The following is a 26299-nucleotide window of genomic DNA, read 5'->3' on the forward strand; positions in this document are numbered from 1 at the left end:
GGAACCATCCAGAAACTAACTTTTTTTGCTAAGTTGCATTTCGTCAGAAGAATGATAGGCTTAAACATTCTGCTTAGGCTGCTTTCTGGATCTCTATTAGTCTATGTCTCAGTCAGCCTGAAGAAACTCGCAGTTCAGACTCCTCCATTTCCTGCTTTATAAGCACATATTTGAGGCAATTCCACATTTTGTACCTTGAATGGATCAACATTTTTAAAGCTCTGCTTCATTTTTGTGAATAACAGTGTATGGAGCATATGTAGGTTTTATTATTAAACAAATCTTTAATCCAAATGCTGATTATTATTAGCAGCAGCTTCTGAAGGCACAAAATATACCTAAAATGCATGGGATAGTCAAACAGATTTATAAATCCAAAACCAGAGACAGGAGTACACAAACTATACATTTGGAATATTCACATACAATAAGTCTTAATTAGGTAGGGCAAGAATTGCAGTTTTTCTTTTCTGGGAGTACTCACTGAAGTATTTTAATTAGTTAAATGAATTAAGTGAATACAAGTGAAAAATAATACTGGGTGAAAAACCTTAATCTGGCCATTACATTTTAAGGGAGATTTTTTTTCTCCACAAATACTCCTATGTGAATTACATTTGTCCTTCTTCTTCTTTTCTCTTTATCTCTGTCTCTCTCTCTCCCCTCCCGTATCTTCTCTGTTAGAAAACCAATTTGCAACACCATTCAATAGGGACTATCTCAGTAAGTCTTGAATGAGGAAAAACATTTTTGGGCAGGAAACAAGCGTCAGTTTCAAGAGCGGAAAAACGCTGAGAAGGTAGGTGGATTTTTAATAAATGAAGCAAAATGAAACCCCCTGGATCAGGGCCCTTTACTTGCAGATGAAAAAATATGTGGTTCAATAGTTCATCTCCTTTTACTTCGACTAATTGTCTTCCAACCTGCAGATCTATAATGCATTTCCAGCAGGAAGCCCTCCTAGTGCTGTAACCATGAACTGTATCATCTTCATCCCAAATCAAACTTGATTTGAGTAATGGAAATTAATCACCTTGACCACGCTAATATTGGCCAATTATCAGCATTCACAGATAAATAATATAAACACCTTTTCCCTGGGGTGTTTTTAGCCAACTATTAGATTTAGCTTCCCCTTACTGGTCAATCATTTCCCTGGGGACTGCAGAAAAGAAATCAATGCCAGGCTAGTTATCACCCCATAAATACATCTTGCAAGTACCTATACAAGGCAATATAAGAGGCAATCAATTGGACTTTTTATTTCTCCAGGAACACAATCCTACACTCTCTAGTCACCTAATGACTTCTGGTGGGGTGGGAGCCCCAGCCCATTTCTGTTTTTCCTTCATCCAGTGGGAAACTTTGCTGTTTCTGAAAGATAGACTTCCATTTTCCAGTCCAATGGGTTACAAAGCCTGGTGCTGATATCAGCGGCAAGAAGAAAGGTCCTTGTAGTCACTGCCTTCTATCCTAGGATCAAATCACTTGAATCGAGCAGGTCCAGATGGTAACAGTTGGACAGGGCTCGGCCCATACTATGGCCTAGGGTGATCCCGGTGATGGGGATAGTGATGGGAAGGATGAGGGGAAGATTGTCTTTGATCCCAAATCAATTACAATTAAGGTCATCTGAGGGCACTGGCTGGGGAATCCGGAAGGGTTGCTTTGGGGAAATGGTATATTTCTTTTGAAGTGCACTGGGGCCATTCTCAATTAGATCACCCCTGCAATGATAAAAAAGAATTAAAAAAAACCACACAGGGGAGGAACCTACTCTCTAAAAAGCCATGAAATGAGAGAAAAGTGAAAGCAAAAGTCATTCCCCATTCACAGCCTCGCTTCGTGGTGGATCTGATTCGGCCAGATCATTTAAGGATGGGACCTCCAGCAGGAAATAACATTTATCCTCCCCCTCCCAGAGTGCTGCAAAACAGAGGCTGCCCACCCGGGGCTGGCATCAGCCACATAGCCCCTCCCACTAAGGCTTTTATTCCTATCCATTAGGGACCTCCTCTTACCCAAACGTGCCTTTAAGGAATACAGCAGACTCCAAAAGCTGTGACTTATAGACTTGCCCCGGCTCTTCCCATGACCTGGGTTCAAACAGAGTTATCCAAAAGAAAAGTGAGAACAATGGGTGATGGGAACATGACTAAATCATTTCAAAGACAAGCAGCATGTCATATGATCGAATCCCTCGGCACCCCAGAGTGAGTTCTTTTGATGGGGTAGCCGTTCTTGTTAGCAGAATGCAATTGCTTTGATTTGCGGATTGTTGGGGTTTTTTTTATTGTTTTGTTTTGTGTTTTTTTTTTTTTAACAAATGATTGGACTAGGCAAAGGTCTGCTCATTTCCAGACTGTAAGCTCCTTGTGGGCAGGGTTCAACTCTGATGTAGTATACTTTCCCCCAGTGTTTACTACAGTTCTCTGCACACAGTAAGCACTTGATACAAACCATTGATCGATTGATTGGACTGGGAGAAATAGAAGGCCCAGATAGCCCTCTGGAAGAGGAGATGCTGAGCTTAAGGAAAATGGAAACTTCCCCTTTTACTCGATACCCCTCGCCCCACCAAAAAGGGAATGGGTTAAAATCTCTGAAAAAGGCTTCCTGCCCTCAGTCCCAGTAACACGTCTTCTTTGGCACTGCAGAACGATCACAAGGAATTTGCCTTTTTATTCATATAGAACAAAATTTACAAAGTCATTCATACATTTTTTGTTTTTGTTTTTTTTTACTGACTTCGAAAATTGGGAATATTCAAAATACACTTTTACCCCACTTCATTCTTCCGTTATTTACAGATATGTACAAGAAAAAGGTAAGAGTTTTTTTCTTTTTTTTTCTTTTTTTTTTTAATTGTATTAAAAAGCTCTGCTGGTTGGTTGCTTGGATGATCGGTTTGTCAGGATCATATGGATGTTCCATGGGAAGGCTCCATGACTTCTGGAATGACCCCCCCGGGCACAGCCTGAAAAGACATTGGGATGGGGGTTTTTACGGGGCTTTGACGAAATAGTCCTCCATTCGGTGACCTGTGTTTACATTGTATTGAGGGCATGGTAGCTGAGCTGCTGAGGGGCAGCGGCAGGTTACTGCCGGAGGCAGATGTGAGTGTCCTGCTGGGTCCGTGGCCTGTCTGTTCTGGCAAAAACGTGGTGACCGAGAGCTGAGTGTTCTGGTATTCGCGCACGGGCTCTAAGGTCTGACTGGAAGGCATGCCCCCGATCTCCAGAGCCGAGATCTCAATGGACGCGGGGGAAATCTGCTTGTGGGCGATGTCTTCATCGATTAAGCTGTTCATACGTCTGTGCACCTGCTCCAGGTTGACTTCTTTATCCTGGTAAGAAAGCAGCGAATGATCAGTCCCAACAAGATGCTCCATCTCTCAGTCCTCAGCTTGTGCAGTGTGAGTGGATATGATTCGCTTGCCACCCGCTCCACCATGTCCACCGCTCAACCCCCTTATAACCTTCCCACAGGGTGGATGGAATTGTACTGGGTGACTGAAGTAATGATACTCTAGCTGCTCTGTATCAAAAACCATTTAGCTCTCTTCTTTTCCCATTCTCCCCGGTTTTGAATTACAGCTAACTCTCAAATATCCATGCACATGGTGGACAGAGGTGACAAGGAAAATTGAAATCTGCATTTAATTGAAAAACATAATTTTAATCGCTGGTTTCAGCCCCTCCCCCCACAACTATTTCCTAGAACTTCTAAATAAGAAACAAACTATTCTGAGGTTTGTGTTTCTCCCCCTTTTATTAGGCATTCCATCAGAGGGGTGTTGAGAGATGGGAGAGTGAAATAGGGAAGAGAGAGAAGGGGAGATGGGGAAGAAGAAAGAGGAGACTGAGGAAATAGGGAAAGGAGCAAGTTATCGGAGGAAAGGGGAAGGAAGGGGAGAAGAGAAGGGAAGAAAGAGGAGGGGGTGGAGAAGAATAGGAGGAAAGACAGATAGAAATGGGAAGAGAAGGGAATGATAATCAATAAATGGAATAAACCCCCTCTTTAATAACTGAACCATGCATTATGTCACAATCACTGAATTCCTTTGGGGTCAGAATCTTGATGATGCCCCAGCCAAGCTAGTAGTGAGAAGGTGATTGCCACATCACGAGAGCTATCGGATCAGGCAACTGCAAGAGAGCCTCTCTTCCATCCCTACAACATCCGGGAAAGAGCTCCTGACCAAGAAAGGCACTTCTGTCAAAGGGCCAAACATCTCTTGAAATTCTATGATGGCTATTCCCATGTATGATCACCCACTCAGACAAAAAGAGCCTTTGGAAACATTAAGAGAATGAACTCAAACCCCTCCACCCCCTCACTCCTTGGAAACTGTCCTCTCAAAGGTCACCGATGATCATCTTGCCACAGCCAACAGCCTCTACTCCATCCCAATCCTCCTCTTCAGCTGCCTTTGGCAGCCTTCCCCAACTAAGCCCTCATTTCTCCTACTCCCTCTCCCTTCTATGTCATGCATGCACTTGGATTTATTCCCTTTATCACAACACACTAAGCCCTACAGCACTTACACACATATTCATAATTTATTTTCATGTTTTGTCTTTCCCTCTAGACTGTCTGTAAGCTCCTGTGGGCAAGGAACATGTCTATCAACTCTGTTATACTGTACTTTCCCAAGCATTTACTACAGTACTCTTCACACCGTAAGTAAATATGACCAATTGAATATTGTTTTCTTTCCAGTTAGAAAGGCATTACTACTGCCAGCCATACTCTGGGAATTAATTCCAGGTTTCATATCAGACCCAAGTTTCCATGTATGCCTTCCAGGAATGCCATAGGCAGAGAGCTTTCTCAATTATTCAAGCTAAATCAAAACCCTCCCTCTACTCTCAACCCCACCCCTCCAAACCGATCATAGAAGATGGAGATCAAGAAGGGAGAAAAGTACTGGAAACGTGGAACTGAGTTTGTAGGTGCTAAACAAGGAGAATATGTAAGACAATACTAATAATAATAATGATATTTGTTAAGTGCTTACTATGTGCCAGGCACTGTACTAAGCACTGGGCTGGATACAAGCATATTGCCTTGGGCACACTCCTTGTTCCCCCTAGGGCTCACAGTCTCAATCCCCATTTTACAGATGAGGTAAATGAGGCACAGAGAAGTTAAGTGACTTGCTCAGCATCACACAGCAGACAAATGGCAGGTCCAAGATTAGAACCCATGACCTTCTGATGCCCAGGCCCATGCTCTATCTACTATGTCATGCTGCTTCTCTATTTTAATATTATACATGCTGTATTTTAGTACAGCATGTAGGAATACACCCCAGCATCCATAAGCCCCTTTGAAAAGACTCCTGACATAATTGGGTCCTGAGTCACTTTCTCACCATCATAAGCTTGTTTGGAGTTCAGGCACTCCAACACTGGCAGAAGGCAAGGTCATCTCCCGGTGTCCTTCTCCCCAGCCTCTGGTTGGGCCCCCTTTTTGAATGATTTTCCCATACATATCCAGAAAATGGGAAGACACTTGTTTCATGAGATATTAAGAGCCCCTTCTTTGATCCAAGGGAAAAAGAGAACTGTTTTATTTGACCGAATCTCTAAATCCCATTCTGTAATATGTTCTCGCAGGTAAATATAAGAAAGCTTAGGCTGTGAGAAAACAATATTCTAACCATACTAATGGTCTTTATAAAGAATTACCAGTTCTATATCCAGAGATGTGCAAGGGAGATGCAATATCCCAGCATTACTATGGGGACAATCAATTTTGTACTGAAGGTACATATGGGTACGTGGAGCAGATACTCAGTACATTATTTCAGACTTTAAAATGATATTGGCCAGTGTCAGATATATTGATTTTTCAGCCCACATAGTGTTGGGCCTGACTTTATCAGTTAGAAGGACTTAGGATTCCAAAGCTTACAAGAAAGAAATTGAAAAAAATATCTGTCTTGAAACAAGATGGAAAAATTTGCAGACGTAGGACTAATAGTGTGGTGTTCTTAGTGGTCTCCACTTTTCCAGATTCTTGAGGGTTGTGCTCAGATGGCTATGTTTTTTAAGTAGGGTTCTGCATGAGCAAAGGGAAGGAGATAGTTATATTAATCAGGTGAGTTATCTTTATTAACCAAATTGTGCAGATATTTGTTAATAATAATAATGATGTTAGTATTTGTTAAGTGCTTACTATGCGCCAAGCACTGTTCTAAGCACTAGGGTAGATACAAGGTAATCAGGTTGTCCCACGTGGGGCTCACAGTCTTCATCCGCATTTTACAGATGAGTTAACTGAGGCACACAGAGAAGTTAAGTGACTTGCCCAAGGTCACACAGCTGACAAGTGGCAGAGTCAGGATTAGAACCCATGACCTCTGACTCCAAAGTGACTGCTCTTTCCACTAAGCCACACTGCTTCTCTTCTTCTCCCTACCTCACTTTGCCTTCATAGATCCAGTATTAGAATGGTTTGGCGTAGTGCTCTGAAGGACATTAGTACAGTGTTCTCTATTACATATTCACGCTAGTATGCCCATCCTCACCGAAAATAGGCATTTGGCCCAAGGGAAGGATTTGTTTTGGAAGAATGCTGCAGCAACATGGAGGGACTGTACTCAAAAGATCAAGTTTTTTTCTTTAAAGTAAATTCTAATCCCAGCTCCCCCATTGACTACTATGTGATTTTGGAAAAGTCACAACTTCCCTGCGCTTCAGTTCCCCCATCTGTAAAATGAGGATTAAATAGATCTATTCTCCCTCCCCGTTAGACTGTGAGCCCCTTGTGGGACAGGGACGTATCTGATTTGATTGTAGTGTATCTATCCCAGCACTTAGCACAGTATTTGGCCCATAGTAAGAGCAAATCAAAAACCGCAGTCATTATTAGTCTTTAAAGAGAGGTCATTGCCCCATCAACTTGCTGCTGTCCACAGTTTACAGCTATTACAACAGGCTTCAGAGATGCAAAGGGTGGCAGTGGAGATTGCCATGAAGTTTTCTGTGGCAGTCCTGTAATCTCGATGTAGGTCACAAGTGGGAAAAAGGGAAAAAAGAAAAATTTAGGCATATCCATGTATCTGAACATTTGGGTAATTTCACACTGTCTCCAAATATGAGCCTGATTGGCTATTACTTTGACTCAAAGGTGGCATTGCCGATGATCCATGCCTCCTGTAGAGAAGGAAGATTGTACCTCCCTAAATCTATCAACAGTTATCTCTGGTGATGCATAGTTATGTGGGGGTGACTGATGTGATAGGAGGATGTGAAGCATAGTTTCTTTTCCTGAACTTTAAGGTAAATAGCCTTGTCAATGTTTATATTCTGCTTGAAGATTCTGAAAGATCAATGAGATACTCATTTTCACTTGAAACCTAGCTCCCCTTTTACTAGGTGAAGTTGGTTTACTTAATAAGAACAGGCAGTGTAAAGTGGATCTTTTTGATGCATACCCAGCAGTGTGGAAAGCGGCACAGCCTAATGGAAAGAGTACGGGCCTTGGAGTCTGAGGACCTGGGTTCTAATCCCAGTTCTGCCACACACCTGCTGTGTGAACTTGGGCAAGTCACTTATCTTCCATTTACCTCGGTTCCCTCATCTGCAAAATAGGGATTTAATACCTGTTATCTCTCCTACTTAGACTGTGAGCTCCAATGTGAGAGCTGACTATATTGACCAACCCCAGAGTTTAGTAGAATGGTTGGTACAGAATAAGTGCTTAACAAATAACACATTATCATTATTAGTATTTAGCATGAAACCGGGATGCCTGTATTCAATCTCAAAAAGACAAATTTTTCATACAGAGATTTACCATCATGTGGAGTTAGGGTCAGACTGGCTCGCTGGAAGACCAAGGAGAGCAAATATTCCACTAGCTCAGTCCCCCAGAACTTTACCACGGATTAATTATTGATGAATTGTGCAGATTGACTTTATATACTGATCAAATTCCCTGAGGAATTGCTCAACTCTCTACTTCACCTTAATTATAATTGTGGCATTTTTTTAGCACTTACTATGTCCCAAGCAATGTATTAAACACTGGGGTGTATATACAAGATCATCAGATCCTACTTAGGCTCACACTGTATGTAGGAGGGAGAAAATCACTCATCCTATCCCACCTAGATTACTACATCAGCCTCCTTGGTGACCTCCCAACCTCCTGTCTCTCCCCACTCCAGTCCATACGTCACTCTGCTGCCCAGATAATCTTTCTATAAAAATGTTCAGGACATGTCATTTCCCTCCTCAAAATTCTCCAGTGGTTGCCTATCCACCTCCGTATCAAACAAAAACTCCTCACCACTAGCTTTAAACAGTGCTTTGCACATAGTAAGCGCTTAATAAATGCCATTATTATTATTATTATTTAAAGTACACCATCACCTTGTCTCCTCCTACCTCACTTCACTTCTCTCCTTCTACAACCCAGAAGATACTTCACATCTCTAGTGCTAATTCTCTCACCATGCCTCAATCTTACCTGTCTCACCACCAACCTCTGGCCTGAAACACCCTCCCTCCTCAAATCCAACAGACAATTACTCTCCCCACCTTCTAAGCCTTATTGAAGGTTATCTCAAGAAACAGCGTGGCTTGAAAAGAACGTGGGCTTGGGAGTCAGAAGTCATGGGTTCTAATCCCAGCTCTGCCACTTGTCAGCTGTGTGACTTTGGGCAAGTCACATAATTTCTCTGTGCTTCAGTTACCTCATCTGTAAAATGTGGATCAAGACTGTGAGCCCCAAGTGGGATAACCTAATAACCTTGTATCTAACCCAACATCTAGAACAGTGCTTGGCACATAGTAAGTGCTTAATAAATACAAACATTATTATTATTATTGAAGGCACATCTCCTTCAAGAGGTCTTCCCTGACTAAGCCCCACTTTTCTGCACCTCCCACTCCCATCTGCGTCACTCTGACTTGCTCCTTTTGCTCTCTCTCCCACCTTCCCAGCCCCACACCACTAATGTATATATTTGTAATTTTATTTATTGGTACTGATGTCTGTCTCCCCACCCCTAGACTGTGAGCTCTTTGTTGGCAGGGATTGTCACTGTTTATTGTTTTATTAAACTTTCCCAAGTGCTTAGTACAGTGCTCTGCACATAGTAAGTGCTTAATAAATACTACTGAATGAATGAATGAATGAACAAGTACTGAATCCCCATTTTACAGAAGAGGGAACTGAGTTCCAGAGAAACTAAGTGTCTTGACCAAGGTCACCAAGCAGGAAAGTGGTAGGGTCAGAGTTAACACCCACGTCTTTGGACTCCCAAGCCAGTGCTCTTTCTACTAGGCCACACTGCTCCTTGCTTTGACATCTTCTTCAAAGCCCAACAGCATACTTTTGGTTTAGTCTTCTCCAGAATTGAAGAGTAAAAAGTGAAGTCTTCCTGAGACTTGTCTGGACTGAAAATTTAGTGGAAGGAGGGAAATAGATCAAACAGTCAACTTTTGTCAATTCAACCACTGTCACTAATCCCTGAATCCCAAATCCCTTTTATGAAATATATTAAGGGGAGCACTGTTGTTAAATTCATAGTATACTTTCACTGTTCTGAAGAAGCTGAGGATCTCACAACTATTTAACAGGACCCTTTTCAGTGGATCTTGTTAAATTCCATTTTTAGTTAAGGGAGGAGTAGAGGCCCATGGAAATAAAAATCAAAGAAACAAAAAAGACCATCTAAGCTTGAAGACTTGAACTATAGGATTTTTTAAATCATGGGAGCAAGGATTAGAATCAGAAAATCCTGAGGCAGTAGCAAGGCTAATACTTCTTCCATTCTGAAATGTGAACGGCCCACTCAGCTATGAGTATGAAAGAACACACACCACGTATAAGTCTAGGATTCTGGCGATGAACAGGGGATCAAAAGAAGATCACAGGAAGAACAATTCAGAAATCCCACAGCATTTCAATTCTTCTTCTCCTTCCTTTTCATCACTTGTAACTAATGTTAGGGGAGCCAGGAATAATTGGCTGACCAAGAAAGGACGAGGGAGTGATTTGCATGATTAGCTATATTTTAGTAAAAGCAGTGCATTCTATTACATTATGCAAATCCCAGTAATAGCCTTCTTAATATGAATTACTTCGGTTCGCCTCCTAATCATCCTGTAGATTCAGCGATCGGCCAGGTAATGATATGGAGGCAGATGTGGAGAGAGGCTTGAGTCTTGCTACTTCCACCATTAATTTACTATGAGCAAGTGACCTACTCAGACATCACTTAACATAGATAAAATCCGCTGATTGCGTGTACAGCGAATTTGGCCTGATTTGGGCCTGACAGCTCCTGTTGGTTATTAAATATGACTCCAGATGCACAGCAGAAAGCCTACTTTGGCACTGACATACGCAAACCCTGATAAATAGTCACTGCTCCAGAATCGAGCTGCTGTTCAGTTAAGTGGAAACAATACAGTGTATTTTAAAATGGTAATTAACTAAGCCCTCATCACTACAACAGCTGTTACAAGTGGAACTCATTAGGGCTGACATTGGTTGAGGTCCACCATGGCCTCTGATTCGAGTTGGAAAGGAAGAAAAATTTGACACTCCCCAAAGCAGCTTTTCTTGTCCAGGAGTTGGGTGGAGGGGCAGGGGAAAGAGACTGGGATAGCGAGAGACAGACAGAGATAGACAGAGGCAGAATTTTATGGTCAGGTCTGGGGCCCTTCCAGAACTGGTTTCTCCCTGCCAGTTGGAATTGGAATAACGTGCTTGAAGTGAGACCTGGCTAAGTGCTTTCTCTTAGGTAGCAACTGCTTCACTTAAATAGACTCCCACCAAAGGAGCAGAAGGGACCGAAGAGGAATGCCAAGTTGCTAGTGAGGTTCACTAGCTCTTGACATGCTATGATTCATTAGCTATGATTCACTAGCTATGATTCAAGATATGATTTCCATCAGTGAGTGACCTCAGCCGCCCACTGAAGAAAGCCTGGGATCACCAAATGGCAAAGCAGTTGAGCGAGCTGCTTTGGGCAGAAACGTGGAGTTTCCTTATGCTTTATGCACTTGCTTTTTAGCCAGGAGAACAGGGACTTCTTCTTCCAGAGAACCAAAGAGATTTGTACGTGACATGCAGCCTAGGGAGAGGGATGGGGGTCAGAAGATGTGAATTTCAGTCCTGGTTTCCCCATTGACTTACTGATGTATTGTTTTGCCTCTCCATGACCTAGTTGCTGCCTCTTGAAAAGGTGAATAATAAGCCCTATTCTCTGTCATCTTCACTGCCAGCACACTAGAGATGTGGTAAAGACAGTGAAAAAACACTTGTGCATGGACTATTCAAGGGGTCTGAAACAGAAATGTCTATTTGAGTCAAAGTGCTGTTAGAAATGCAGTGGTCTCAAGGGCAAGAACAAAAGCTGTCTCAAAGTATGTTCCAACAGGTGGGAAAATGTGGAATTGTTTTCCTAGGCCCAAGGCAAGGCCTTTGGACAAGACCAAATACAGAAAGGAAATGTGGAAAGCAGTGTGACCTAGTAGAAAAAGCACAGGCCTGGGATTCAGAGGACCTGGGTGGTAATCTTGGCTTGGGCACTTGCCTGTTGTGTGACTGTGGGCAAGCCACTTTATCGTCTCTGTTCCTCAGTTTCCTCATCTGTAAAATGTGGATCACATACTCATTCTTCCTACTACTTAGACCATGAGCCCCATGTGGGGCATGGACTGTATCCGACCTGATGATCTTGCATCTATCCCAGTGCTTAGTATAGTTCTTGGCTCACAGTAGTAAGTGCTTAACAAATACCACAACTATTATTGTTATTGTAGAAAAGAGAGTTTAGCCAGGGGAGTTTGCCGGGGGGAAGGAAAGGGAACTGGCAACTGGCGACTGGATTCTAGACCCGAATTCTAATCCTGACCCCTCCACTTGTCTGCTGCGTGACCTTGGGCAAATCACTTCACTTCTCTGTGCCTCAGTTACCTCATCTGTAAAATGGGGATTAAGACTGTGAGCTCCATGTGGGACATGGACTGTGTCCAACCTAATTAACTGGTACCTACCCTACTGCTTCAAAGAGTGCCTAGCACATAGTAAGTGCTTAACAAATACCATATATAGTAAAACATAATCACATGGGAGAGGGTATTCAGGTTCAGAGAAGGTACCAGGAGGACAAAGAGAGGAATATTACTGAGCTGAAAAATGATGATGTTTTGAGAACGGGGCTTTTGAGAATGGAGAAGCAGTGTCTCCCCACAGCTCTCAAGTTCAGCCTCCTCACTGGCCTTATTTAGAAAAAAATAGGCAAGAGACTAAGGGACAACAAAAAGAATCAGGACCATGAGCCCATGACGATTCTAACTGCTTCTACTCTACCCTGCTCCAAACACTTCCTCTTTTGTCTTCTTTTAGGAATATTTTATCATAAGAAAAATGCATGGCTTCCCCCAAACCCTCAGATCTTTAGCATATCAAAGAACATTGTCACTGAGCTTGAAGAATAAACCTAAGTTGGAGTGCTATAAATCTACATAATCATGTATTTCTCCAGGAAAAATGACAGATGAAAATCCAAGTAGATATAAAGGGATAGAACATATGTGAAAACTCACATTCCTGGTGTCAGCGTAAAATCATAGGCAGAAAAGACTACACCTCCAAAATGCTGCTCTTGATAGTAACACTGAGAACATAACCCAGTACTCTAGGCAAGATTTTTATCTTTTCAAGGCTTTATAGGGAAACCATCAACAGGTCAAGAGAAGCAGCATGGCTTAGCGGAAAGAACCTGGGCCTGGGACTCAGAGGTCGTGGGTTCTAATCGCAGCTCCACCACTTGTCAGCCTTGTGGCTTTGGGCAAGACACTTAACTTCTCTGTGCCTCAGTTACCTCATCTGTAAAATGGGGATTAAGATCGCGATCCCCACGTGGGACAACCTGATTACCTTGTATCTACCCCAGCACTTAGAACAGTGCTTGGCACATAGTAAGCACTTAACAAATACCATCAACATTATTATCATTATTACTATTATTAAGAAAAACCTGGGGGAAATCCTTCTGGTGGTCATGAGGGCCTGATGGGTTGTTTAGTTGGTGGTACAGGGATTTTCTGAGAGCTGTTTCCTGCAATTCAGCAGGGTCACCCCGAAAGATGTCATGATGGAGTGGTGCAGTCTGAGTAATTGGAGAGAAAGAGAGAGAGAGAGAGAGAGAGAGAGAGAGAGAGAGAGAGAGAGAGAGAGAGAGAGAGAGAGAGTGTGTGTGTGTGTGTGTGTGACTTCTCAGTAAGTGGGGGGACCCTTCACTGACAGCTCCCATGAGAGGCTGCTGGATTACTGCATCAGCACCCTTTGTTGATCTACCAACCTCCTGTCTCTCTCCACCACAGTCTATACCTCACTCTGCTCCCTGGATTATCCTTCTACAGAAACATTCAGGGCATCACTTGTACTTCCCTACCACTTAGTACAGTGCTCTGCACACAGTAAGCGCTCAATAAATACGATTGACTGAATGAATGTCATCTCCCTCCTCAAAAATCTCCAGCAGTTGCTTATCAACTTCCGTATCAAGCAAAATCTCCTCATTATTGGCTTCAAAGCTCTCCATCACCTTGTCCCCTGACACCTCACCTCCCTTCCCTCCTCCTACATCCCAGACCACATACTCCATTCCTCTGGTGTTAGCCTTCTCACTGTGCCTCGTTCTTGCCTGTTCGATCATCGACCCCTGTCCCATGCCCTATCCCTGTCCTGGAATGCCCTCCCTCCTCAAATCTGCCTAACAATCACACCTCCCCCCTTTAAAGCCCTAATGAAAGCTTACCTCCTCAAGGAGGCCTTCCCAAACTAAGCCCCCCTTTTCCTCTGCTCCCCCTCCCCTCCCCATCCCCTGACCTGCTCCCTATACTCCACCCCCTCCCCGCCCCACAACACTTGTGTATATATGTACATATTTATAATTATAATTCTATTTATTTTTATTAATGATGTATATATATCTACAACTCTACTCATTTATAATCATGCTACTGATGCCTGTTTACTTATTTTGATGTCTGTCTCCCCGCTTCTACACTGTGACCCCGTTATGGGCAGGGGTTATCTCTGTTGCTGAATTGCAGTTTCCAAGTGCTTAGTATAGTGCTCTGCACACAGTAAGTGCTCAATAAATATGACTGACTGAATGAATGAATGACCCTACAGCTTTCCTCCTCAGGCTTTCATACCAACTCGACATGTAGGGGTCAGGGCTTGGGGGAATTGACCCAGGGAGCAGCAGAGCCATAAGTTAAGGGCTTGAAAACCCAAAATGGGCTCTACCAATTTGGGAATTGAGCAGAAGTCAGAGTTCCTGAATGGGAATCAAAAATGAGTTTAGTGCTTTGTGGCTCAAAATACACAGATAATAATAATAATAATAAAAATAGTAATAATAATAATAATAATAATGGTATTTGTTAAGCACTATGTGCCAAGCAGTGTTCAATGCGCTGGGGGAGATACAAGGCAATCAGGTTGTCCCATGTGGGTCTCATAGTCTTAATCCCCATTTTACAGATGAGGTAACTGAGGCACAGAGAAGTTAAGTGACTTGCCCAAAGTCACACAGCTGATAAGCAGGGGAGCTGGGATTAGAATCCATGACCTCTGATTCCCAAGTCCGGGCTCTTTCCTCTAAGCCATGCTGCTTCTCATCTGAATGGGGAGTGCATTTGAGTTGTCGCAAGGAGAGTTTGCTCCCAAATGGATGCTTCTATTGAAAATGATTTTTAGGAAGTGTAAAAACCACTGAAAACCAACCCTGGGAAAGGAAGGCCACCACCAAAAGAACAGAGCACCTCTACAGTGAACCTATTTAGGTTAGTCACCAGTGCAGCTACACAGAGTCTGGTGAAACACTCCCGTGTAGAGAGCCTGGGCCTCTGCATAATGTGGACCATGTGGGGTCAGCAGATGTTTGATTCAGGACTATACTCTGAGGAAAGAGCAGTTCTGAGCTTTCTTGGAATAACCCCTCCAGCTGTCCAGCATTCACAACAGGGCAAAATGTAGGCTGGGTGTCTCTGACAGCCAAAAGGGCCCCATTCTCAGACACTCTGAGCCAGTCAGCTCCCAGGCTTCCCCCTCTCCCAGCCTTACGTCTGAATCAGGCAGTGACTATTTCCCCAGATCCCTAGGTCTTCAGAGAGCTGAGATTGCTATGAATTTCTTTATTTCCACACAGAGCATTTCAGTGATTGTTCTCTCATAGAGGGTTTTTGAAATAACTATGGCTTCCTAGGACATCTCCATTGCTCTAGGCAAAGGTAGTTTGGAGTCTGGTTGGCCTGGACTTTCAGGAAAAGCAATCATGAAGCCCTAGTACTTCAGCTGAATCGATGATTAGAAAACAAACAAAAACAATGCTGATGATCACTGAGTTTTTGCAATTTTTGTCAGGCAAAACAAACCCAGGCTTTCTGCACTTCTATATTCCTCCTTCAACAGGTCTGTGATGAATTGCCGGAGGTGACTACCACGCTCAACTATCCCTCGTGAGGTGGCGATTAATGGGATTTCAATCCTCTTACAGCTAGGGTGTAGTGACCGCTGCTTCTCACTTGGAACTAACATCTGTTTGAGCAACAGTCTTCTTGCTTCCAAAATTATGAGAGGCTAGCTTGATAAGCATTTAAGTTAATGTAAATGGACCCCAGCTTTCACCTAGACTGCTCTGTGAATGAGTCTAGTACTTGTTGACGAGTGTTGCGGGGAGGACTGCTTACAGCTCTGTGCAATTATCAGAGGGCTACCCAAAACATATTATAATTGCGATTTTCATCTAGGGCTTACTGCGCGCCAAGCATTTTGTACTAAGAGCCGGGGTAGATAAAAGATGATCAGGTCCACCGTGGGGCTCACAGTCTAAGTAGGAGGGAGAACTTGTATTGAATCCCCATTTTGCAGATTTGGGAACTAAGGCACAGAGAAGTTAGGTGACTTGCCCAAGGTCACACAGCAGGCAAATGGCAGAACCGGAATTAGGAATCAGGTCATCTGACTCCCAAACCCATGCTCTTTTCATTCTAGACTGTAAGCTCATCTAGATTTTAACCTCACTGTGGGCAGGGAATGTGCCTGTTTGTCATTATACTATCTATAGTGTACTATATCCTACAGTGCTCTGTATTGTACAGTGCTCTGCACCCAGTACGTGCTCACTAAACACAACCAACTGACTGATTAGGCCATCCTGCTTCACCATGTCTTTGCCCATTGCCTTTGGAAGCTATTTTCTACTAGAGATAATAATAATAACAATTATGGTATTCAAGTGCTTACTATGTGTCACTGGTGGAGATACAAGTTAATCAGGTTGGACACATTCCCTGTCCCTCATAAAGCTCACACTCTTAATCCCCATTTTACAGATGAGGGAATGGAGGCATAGAGAAGTGAAGTGACTTGCCCAGGGATGGGGATGGCTTCATTTTCAGATCAAGGGTAAAAACAGAGCCACCAGCAGAGGCATCTGGGCCAACCTCTGGGACACAGAGCAGACAAAAAGTCTTTGGAGGGGTGAAAGTTGTTAAGTCATCTAGGACTACCATAGTTTCTCCCAAGTGAGAATTCAAAGAAAGAAGGTGGTAAGCTCTGCCTTCGATCTGGTGGGTAAGTGGGTGTTCCCATCACCCCCAAAAGGACACACACAACATGGCCATCGACACCCACCAAGTCTGTGGCTGGCAGACTCAGTGAGGCCCAATGTCAAAAGGGCATGGAGTCCGGACTACTCTCTTACCCCTAAAGTTGGTCTCTCCAGGTCAAGGTTGAGGCACATTGGCGGGGCAGAGTGGGGTAGGGTGCACTGATGTTGCCCATGCTGTATCTGCTCTATAGATAAATAAAGGACTTTAGTCTCCAGGGATGTCCGGGAAGCACCTTTCACAAGCACTAACAAAAGTCACTTCAATGTAAATAAAAAGGTTAACTCTGTCAGACTCTATTAAGTCTCCAACCATCAGGGACTGATTAAAATTATTTTGTAAGAAGACCACCTAAAAGGCCTATGGCTTCACTTTCTTTATTTTCAACTTCCTTAAAAGTTAGAAGAATAAAAGGGACGGACCTCTTTTGGCGTTTCCTGGCGGCAACGGTTGCTGTTCCACCACAGTTCGAGGGCTGCCACCAAGCAGGCAAGGAGGAGTCCGACAGCTAAAATGCAGAAGACGCCGGCAAAGCTGTGGAGCTTCAGGGACTTCCCGTCAGTCTGAGCGCCGGTGTGGCCATTCAGATCACAGCGCCCCATCCGCGGCCACCACTTCTGCTTCAGGACGTCCAGGTCTCCTGTGTCCTGCAATTCCAGGATCCTGCAGAATAGGTTCAAGAATGTACAGCATGATCACAAAGCGTGCCCAGGCCCTTCCCACCGTGGGTGCTCCATTTTCCATCACAACTTAATGAGGGGCTACAGTGTTCCAGAACCGACTTTACAGAGAAATAGCATGGTGAAGTTAAAAGAGCTCTCGTTTGGGAGGCAGAGGACCTGGGTTCTATTCTCCATTCCACCATTTGCCTCCTGGGTGACCTAGGCAAGTCACTTAACTTCTCTGGGCCTCAGTGTCCTCATTTTAAAATGCCTGTTCTTCCTCCTACTTAGACTGTGAGTCCATGTGGGATGTGATTATCTTGTATCAACCCCAGTGCTTTCAGCACATAGTGAGTGCTTAACAAATTCATCATTATTATCATTATTATTTACAACTGAGGAAACCAAAGGAAAAAAAGTGGAAAACCTTGACCAGAGTGAAAAAGAGAGCATACAAGAACCTGCAATTTCTGGGCATCTATCTAGACAGACACTCTTCTTCAGAGACAAGAAGCCAGCCAAAGCCCAGTATTTCCATAAAGCTGAACAAACCTTGGAAATGTGAACGTTTCTTATCTGAGATATTGGGAAGTCAAAGCATTCCCCATAAAGTCTGACCCAAGTCCTCCCTCTTTTGGAAAGCTCTAATTAATTTTTCTGCTATGGTTTTGAGATGGAGCCCTTTTTCTCGCTGAACTTAAAACCTTGGGGTAGCTAGACTGAACCAAAATAGGGGCCAAATTTGTAGCCAGATAATCCCTTCTTCATATGGGAAAATTATGCAGGTAATTACTTCAGCTGGCATCCACTTCTTGAGGACTTTAAAGCACTCAATCACCTTGTCCCCTCCTACCTTACCTAACTGCTCTCCTATGACAACCTAGCCTGCACACTGTGTTCCAGTAATGCCAACTTATTCACTGTACCTCAGTTCATCTATCTCACCACTGACCTCTTGCCCATGTCCTGCCTCTGGCCTGGAATGCCCTACCTGTTCATATCCAACGGACAATTACTCTCTCCTGCTTCAAAACCTTATTGAAGGCATATCTCCTCCAAGAGGCCTTCCCTAAGTCCTCATTTCCTTTTATCCCACTCTCTTCTGTATTGCCCTTGCACTTGGATATGCTCCCTTTATTCACCCTTTCTTCATCCCCACGGCACTTATGTTCATATCCATAATTTATTTATATTATTGTCGGTCTCCCCCTCTAAACTGTAAGGTCACTGTGGGCAGAGAAATTATCTACCAACTCTATTATATTATACTCACCAAGTACTTAGTACAGTGCTCTGCACAAAGTAAGCACTCAATACGTCCAAGACTGAGCTCCTTATCTTCCCTCCTAATCCCTGTCCTCTCCCTGACTTTCCTGACAATGCAGACGGAACTACCATCCTTCCCGTCTCACAAGCCTGCAACCTTGGTGTCATCCTCGACTCTTCTCTCATTCACCCCACACATCAAATCCGTCACCAAAACCTGCCAGTCTCTCCTCCACAACATCGCCAAGATCCACCCTTTCCTCGCCATCCAAACCGCTACCTTGCTGGTTCAATCTCTCATCCTTTCCTGACTGGATTACTGCATCAGTCTTCTCTCTGATCTCCCATCCTCCTGTCTCTCCCCACTTCAGTCTATACTTCACTCTGCTGCCCGGATTATCTTTGTACAGAAATGCTCTGGGAATGCCACTCCCCTCCTCAAAAATCTCCAGTGGTTGCCTGTCAACCTATGACTCAAGCAAAAACTCCTCATTCTCGGCTTCAAGGCTCTCCATCACCTTGCCCTCTCCTACCTCACCTCCCTTCTCTCCTTCTCCAGCCCAGCCCGCACCCTCCGCTCCTCTGCCACTAACCTCCTCGCTGTGCCTCATTCTCACCTGTTCCACCGTCAACCCCCAGCCCATGTTTCAACTCCCGGCCCATGTCCTTCCCCTGGTCTGGAATGCCCTCCCTCCACACATCCACCAAACTAGCTCTCTTCCTCCCTTCAAAGCCCTACTGAGAGCTCACTTCCTCCAGGAAGCCTTCCCAGACTGAGCCACCTTTTTCCTCTCCTCCACCCACCTGCCCTATCCCCTTCCCCTCCCCACAGTACTTGTATATATTTGTACAGATTTATTATTCTATTCATTTTACTTGCACATATTTACTACTCTATTTTTTTTGTAAATGATATGCATATAGCTTTAATTCTATTTATTTTAACGGTTTTGACACCTGTCTACATGTTTTGTTTTGTTGTCTGTCTCCCTCTTCTAGACTGTGAGCCCGTTGTTGGGTAGGGACCATCACTATATGTTCCCGACCTATACTTCCCAAGCGCTTAGTATAGTGCTCTGCACACAGTAAGTGCTCAATAAATACGATTGAATGAATGAGTGAATAGATACAATTGATTGCTTGAGTCCCTGTTAGCATTTGTATCTATATAACTGGGGGGAAAAGCAGAGTGGCTCAATGGAAAGAGCATGGGCTTTTGGAGTCAGAGTTCATGGGTTCAAACCCCGGCTCCGCCAATTGTCAGATGTGTGACTTTGGGCAAGTCACTTAACTTCTCTGGGCCTCAGTTACCTCATCTGTAAAATGGGGATTATGATGGTGAGCCCCCTGTGGGACAACCTGATCACCTAGTAACCTCCCCAGTGCTTAGAACAGTACTTTGCACATAGTAAGCATTTAACAAATGTCATTATTATTATTATTATTAAAAGGGATTTATGTGGCCTGCATATAGGAAATTTTGTGCACAAGGAAGTGGTTTCAGGCAGAATTAGGAGTTAGGTAAAACTGGGAGGATGCTGAAAATGAGGGAGTGATTTTGCCCAGTATTTCTGCATGTCCCACACCCACCATTCAGTCTTCTAGAGGTCAGTGTTGTAAAACTGAGGCCTGTTACCAGGAGTTTCTTTAATAGCCTCTCCATTCTCCATTTCCCTGTCCAAATCCTGCTGGCAAAACCCACCTCCAGGAGCCCCGTCAGCTGGAAATTTGATAAAAACCAAAATGCTTTTTGTAAGACAAAGACAATCCGCAAATGAAAACAAGATCGATTCCATATTCCCTCATTCTTACCCATGGGAACATTGGTCATGGCAGTGCTGACGTGTGTGCATTGTAAAGGTGATGTGTATTCAGGCAAAACTGTGTTTGGCTCAAAGAATTTATGTTGAAATTCATGATTTACACGTTCTCTCTGCGGCTGGCCTCATGTTGTGATTATAAACATGTCTCTCCCATGTGGGATTAATAGGATTAAGCTTGCAGCTTTAATAATGCATTGTACAAAAGATGCTCATAAACACCTTTGTGGGACTGATATATACCCACATGTACCTATCAAAATGACAGAGAGTTACTTCCTCAAATGCCAACATTCTTTTCCAAGTCATTCATTCATTCATTCATTCAATCATATTTATTGAGCGCTTACTCTGTGCAGAGCACTGTCAATCCATAGACTAACTTTATCAGGATTACTCCCATGAGGATTTGGTTTTCTCTATTTACATTTAGTTCCTATAACTGAACGTACTTGATACTGGAGTCTGGTACAGTTCCATGTACCTGCAGGACTCTTGATCAGTGCTCTGTGGGTGGCCATGAGGTAATCTGGTACAGCAACAAGAAACCTCAATATGGACATGATTGTGGTTTTGCAGTTCTAGCCAGATTTCAAGACATGTCTTCCAAGAAGACATTTAGGGGCAGAGAATATGTCTACCAACTCTGCTACATTGTACTCTCCCAAGCACTTAATAGGGGGTTCCGTGCACAGTAAGTACTCAATAAATATAACTGATTGATTTGTTTATGATAATCATTATGGTCCCCACAAAATGAAGGTGAGAAGCAGTGTGGCTTAGTGGAAAGAGCATGGGCTTGGGAGTCAGAGGTTCTGATCCCAGCTCAGCCGCTTGTCAGCTGTGTGACTTTGGACAAGTCGCTTAACTTCTCTGTGCCTCAGTTACCTCATCTATAAAATGGGGATTAAGACAGTGAGACCCAAGTGGGACAACCTGATTACCTTGTATCCTCCCCCCTGGTGCTCAGAACGGTGCTTCATACATAGTAAGTGCATAACAAATACCATTATTATTATTAGTATTATTATAAATTATGGTATTTATTAAGCACTTATTATGTGCCAGGCACTGTACTAAGCACTGGGGTGGATACAAGCAAATCGGGTTGGACATAATCCCCGTCCCATGTGGGGCTCAGAGTCTCAATCCCTATTTTACAGATGAGGTAACTGAGTCACAGAGAAGTTCAGTGACTTACCCAAGGCCACACAGCAGACTAGTGGCAGAGCTGGGATTAGAACCCATGGTCCTAGCCTGTGCAGTGGGAAAACTTAGCTCTGCCCAGGTGAAAGCTCTCATTTCCCCCACTCCCTTTCTCTTCTCTGTTACCTATGCACTTGAATCTGTACCCTTTAAGCTCTCAGTATTCACCCCCCAGCCCTTATGTGTATATCTATAATTTATTTTAATGTCTCTCTCCCCTCTAGACTGTAAAGTCCATGATGACCAATTCTGTTGAATTGCACTCTGTTGCATTGTGTTCTCTCTTAGTACAGTGCTCTGTATAAAGTGCTCAGTAAGTGCCACTGATGATTGATGGATTCTGTACTGGGAAAATTGTTTTCAAAATACGCTGGATTTTCAGATCCATCCTGGGAGAGTGAAGTGAAGAATTCATGGTCCCCACAAAGTGCAGGTGGAAAGTTGACCCTTACATGTTAAAGAGCAAGGAATTAGGAGGCTGGGAATGGTCTCTGGTCTCTTGACATCTGGTCTGGGTTACTAGTCCAGGAACACAATAATAATAACAATAATGATAGTTTTTGTTAAGCACTACTATGTGCCAAGCACTGTACTAAACACTGGGGTGGATACAAGTGAATTGGGTTGGACACAGTCCCTGTCCCATGTGGGGCTCACAGTCTCAATCCCCATTTTACAGATGAGGTAACTGAGGCATGGAGAAGTGAACTGACTTGCCCAGTATCACGCAGCAGAAGGGTGGCAGAGTCAATCAATCAATCAATCAATTGTATTTATTGAGCGCTTACTATGTGCAGAGCACTGTACTAAGCGCTAAGAGTCGGGTAGAACCCATGACCTTCTGACTTCCAGAACACAGTGTACCTGGAACATAATGTTCCAGATGTAGCCTTCAGAGGGGAACAATTGGCAGATGGTCTCAAGGATTCCTCAAGCCACTAAAATTTGTCACAGTCAGTTTACTGAACAGTGACATAGCCCACATTACTCATGTTTCCCATTCCATCCCTATCCCCTCTCTATCTCTCCCTTTGCTGTCTTCCCCTTATTCCTCTGTTGCGGTCAGCTCATTCTCAGAAGTATAAAGCCAATACAGCCTAACCATAAGTTAGCTGGGAAAGAGGAGAGAGTATACCAGCATTCTGGCAAGTCTGATTTCTTTTAGGGTTCAGGATTATCCTGTATTTCCCACCTGATCCAAGAGATCCCCTAAGAGAATCTCTAACCTCTGGCAGATAGCTACTGGCACAGTCCATCCACTTAGAGTTGAAGCAAACAGTTCTTTTATGTTGCCTGAACTGAGATGCCACTTTGCACAAAATGTCTGGTATTCCTGACAAACCAGTCATATTTATCCCCTGAAATGTTCTTATTTCTGAGCTGGAGGTTTTTTATTAGCTCTCATTGTTTATAACTTTTCCTTCTCCCGTGTGTCTTTGCTCTCCCACACAGCTAATCCCACTTAATCCCTTGTGGGACAGTGACTGCATCTGATCTGTTCCATTTGTACTTTCCCCAGCACAGCACTCAATACAAAAGCGGGGCATAATAAATATTACAATCAATGAATTAATCAATCCTTTTTACAAATGGTCACTCTCCAAGCAAGAGCCCCAGCAGTCACAGACATACCCTAACTGGATTGGGTTTGAAGACAGGTGTGTCTTAAATTATCAAGGAAACTCTTACCATTGTGAACATCTACTTTTTTTAAATCATTCCAGGTACCTTCCATCCAGAATAGCCCAGAATGCAACACTGCAGCTTCCTCAAACAAGCTGTTTCTATGCATGTGAAGTACAATCTATCTAGCAGATACTGGTAAGTGCTTGATTAATTCTTCACGGACCAGGGGTCTGCTGAGTAAATCATTCCTTCTGGGGCTCCAGGAGCCAAATGAAATTAAGCCAGTTCCAACAAGGAAGAGAATCTTTTTCATCTCACCGGCATGATCTGAGCTATTTGCTAATAGGAATCCAAAGACGCACCATATCGTCACCGAGCCTCATCAAAGTACAACCAAATTTCCCTAAAGATAATAATAATAATAATAATAGTAATAATGGCATTTATTAAGTGCTTATTATATGCAAAGCTCTGTTCTAAGCACTGGGGAGGTTACAAGGTGATCAGGTTGTCCCACAGTCTTCATCCCCATTTTACAGATGATGTAACTGGGGCACAGAGAAGTGAATTGACTTGCCTAAAGTCACACAGCGACAACTGGCCAAGCCGGGATTTGAACCCATGACCTCTGACTCCAAAGCCCGGGCTCTTTCCACTGAGCCACGCTGCTTCTCCGTGGCTCAGATGAGCAAATACTAGAGACCCTTATTTACTCAGTTGAATGCAGGCTCTCAGTTCTCTGTAGTGAGTGGCAAGAATAACGTAGAAAATTGAAATTCACAGATAATCTTCAAAAACCTTTTTAATCAATTAGTTTGACCATCCCCTACTTCCCCGGCAAGTAGCTTAACTTTTTAAACACTCCTCCTCTTTCGTTCCTCTTCTCCCCATCCTTCCCTAACCCAAAAATCTTTCTCCAGGTAAAAGGATGAGAATCTCTCACCCCTACCCATCTAGCTTCCCCCTTCAACCTCACAATGGCCCTACCTAAATTAAGGCCTTGAATGGATTAAGTGGTGGATGTCTACCTATTGCTCATGTTTCTCCAGGGAAAGAAATATCATCCCTTCGGGAGAGAAAGGTTTTCATGAGAAAGGGCCCCGTAAGAAGCAGCATGGTCTAATGGAAATAGCTTGGACCTGGGAGTAAGAGGACCTAGGTTCTAATCCTGGCTCTAGCACCTATCTACTATGGGATCTAAGGCAAGTCATTCAACTTCTCTGTACCTCAGTTACCCCCTCTGTAAATTGGGATTAAGTCTGTGAATCCTTTGTGAGACAGGGACTGTGTCCAACCCAATTACCTCGTATCTACCCCAGCACTTAGTACATTGCCTGGCACGTAATTTTCCAAGTGCGTAGTACAGTGCTCTGCACACGGTAAGTGCTCAATAAATTTGATTGAATGAATAAGCCCTTAACAAAACCATAAATAAAAGATGGCCTCACCAGATCCCCTGGGGAGAGTCGGGGGAGTGGCAACAAAGGACATTGTCTTGGAGTTGCTACTATTTAATGCAAATTGATGCCACCCAATAGCTACAGTGGCCATTTCCTTGAAGCTGCTATTCAATGCAAAATTACAGGGTGGCAACTGGGAGTTGCCCTAGACAATACCAACATTACCTTTGGGAGAAGAGGTCCCTGTAGGGGCTGCCATGTTGGAGCGCGATCCCGTAACCCTTACTGCTGATGCTGTTCCCAATGACGGTCACTGCACAGTCATCATCTGTCAGGGCTGCATACTCCACCACTGCGAGGTCCCAGAGAAAAGCGTAGCTCCCTTTCTTTGCCTGGAAAACCAAATCCACCAGGAAACCTAGTTAGAGAGTGACCAGCCTTATAAGCTGGTTGAATGAGAGGGGGTAGAACTGAAGCCTACAGGATCAAAGGATTGGAGAGGGCCAACACAGACTTGTCGTTCCTCACATCTGACAGTACTGGGATGAAGTTCACCTATTGGAGCTGGAGGTTCAAAACAAATGCAAGCAAACCCTTTTATGCCCAGATGGAATTTCTGCTCACAGGAAGTCGGGCTGGAGGGAAATATCAAGAAGTTCAAGAAGGTTTTGAATAAGCATTGGGAAATATCAGGGATGGAAACTGGAGGGGAATGTTAGGGAAACTAAATGTCCCGATCCGAACCACAAGAACAGATATAAAGAAGACGCTCATTCTGCTAGTCCTCCTGGATTCCTGTTGCCTTGGTGGAGAGATGACCTTGGTAGAGAGATGACTGGGCTGGTTAGGCCCTTGGTTTGACAATTTGCCATCTTTAATAATCACTGGCTACAAAGGACATTGTCTTGGAGTTGCTACTATTTAACGCAAATTGATGCTGCCCAATAGCTACAGTGGCCATTTCCTTGAAGCTGCTACTATTCAGTGCAAAATTACAGGGTGGCTATCTTAGAGGAGAGAGGAAAGGACTTGATCTCTAGATTGTAAGCTTGTGGGCCGGGAATGTGTCTGTTCATTGTTTTATTGTTATATTGCATCTCCCAAATGCTTAGGACAGTGCTTTGCACACAGTATGAACTCAATAAATACGAGTACTGGCCTGAATGAATCTGGGTCTTTAAAGAATTGCTAGACTAAAATGAACAAGGCATTCATATACACGAAGACACACCAGCAAACTGTAAACACACCGCAGAATGAGCACGTGCCAGAAACTCCCCAGATGCTTACTTTCTCCTTATTCATGCATTTCCCCCTTTCTCATTTTTCTACCTTTGGAGGTGGATGGGGAGGGAGGGGACACAGAGAGCTTCGGAAGAGAGGTGAGAGTGGGTGTTCAAAAAAGGGAGCAGAGAGTCGGTACTCAATCTGCAGCATGGAGAGCCACAGTTGGGAGGAGCCCGAGGTGCCAGCCCAGTATTTAGGCATCTGTTTCTTCCCTGGCCCAGGAGAGCAGAGGCTCTGGATTCTCCCGCCGGCTTTGTTTGTGGCCAATATTGACTTATTTTAGTGCACACCTACGCAGCTGGACTCAAATGTCAGCCTTAATTAAGATTCAAGTTGGCGCCTGTGCACTGTGCATGGTGAATGCAAATCAATTTATC

General features: G+C 43.8%; 1 protein-coding gene across 3 annotated transcripts in view; it reads right to left on the reverse strand.

Annotated features, from left to right (window-relative positions):
• Positions 1–475: 475 nt before the first annotated feature.
• The window catches only part of GRID1 (glutamate ionotropic receptor delta type subunit 1), an 876503-nt gene continuing 850679 nt past the window's right edge, over positions 476–26299 (reverse strand). The window contains exons 14-17 of one of the 3 annotated variants that reach the window (XM_038744273.1): positions 24861–25027; positions 17078–17318; positions 16751–16837; positions 476–3346 (exon numbers count right to left, since the gene is read on the reverse strand). In XM_038744273.1, coding sequence (XP_038600201.1) covers positions 2918–3346; positions 16751–16837; positions 17078–17318; positions 24861–25027 — 924 coding nt within the window. In that variant the 3' untranslated portion in view covers positions 476–2917. Of the gene's footprint in view, positions 3347–16750; positions 16843–17077; positions 17319–24860; positions 25028–26299 lie in introns of all 3 variants that reach the window. The other 2 variants (XM_038744276.1, XM_038744274.1) reach the window with 2 other exon arrangements.

The sequence above is a fragment of the Tachyglossus aculeatus genome, chromosome 3, assembly GCF_015852505.1.
Source record: "Tachyglossus aculeatus isolate mTacAcu1 chromosome 3, mTacAcu1.pri, whole genome shotgun sequence".
Lineage (NCBI taxonomy): Eukaryota > Metazoa > Chordata > Mammalia > Monotremata > Tachyglossidae > Tachyglossus > Tachyglossus aculeatus.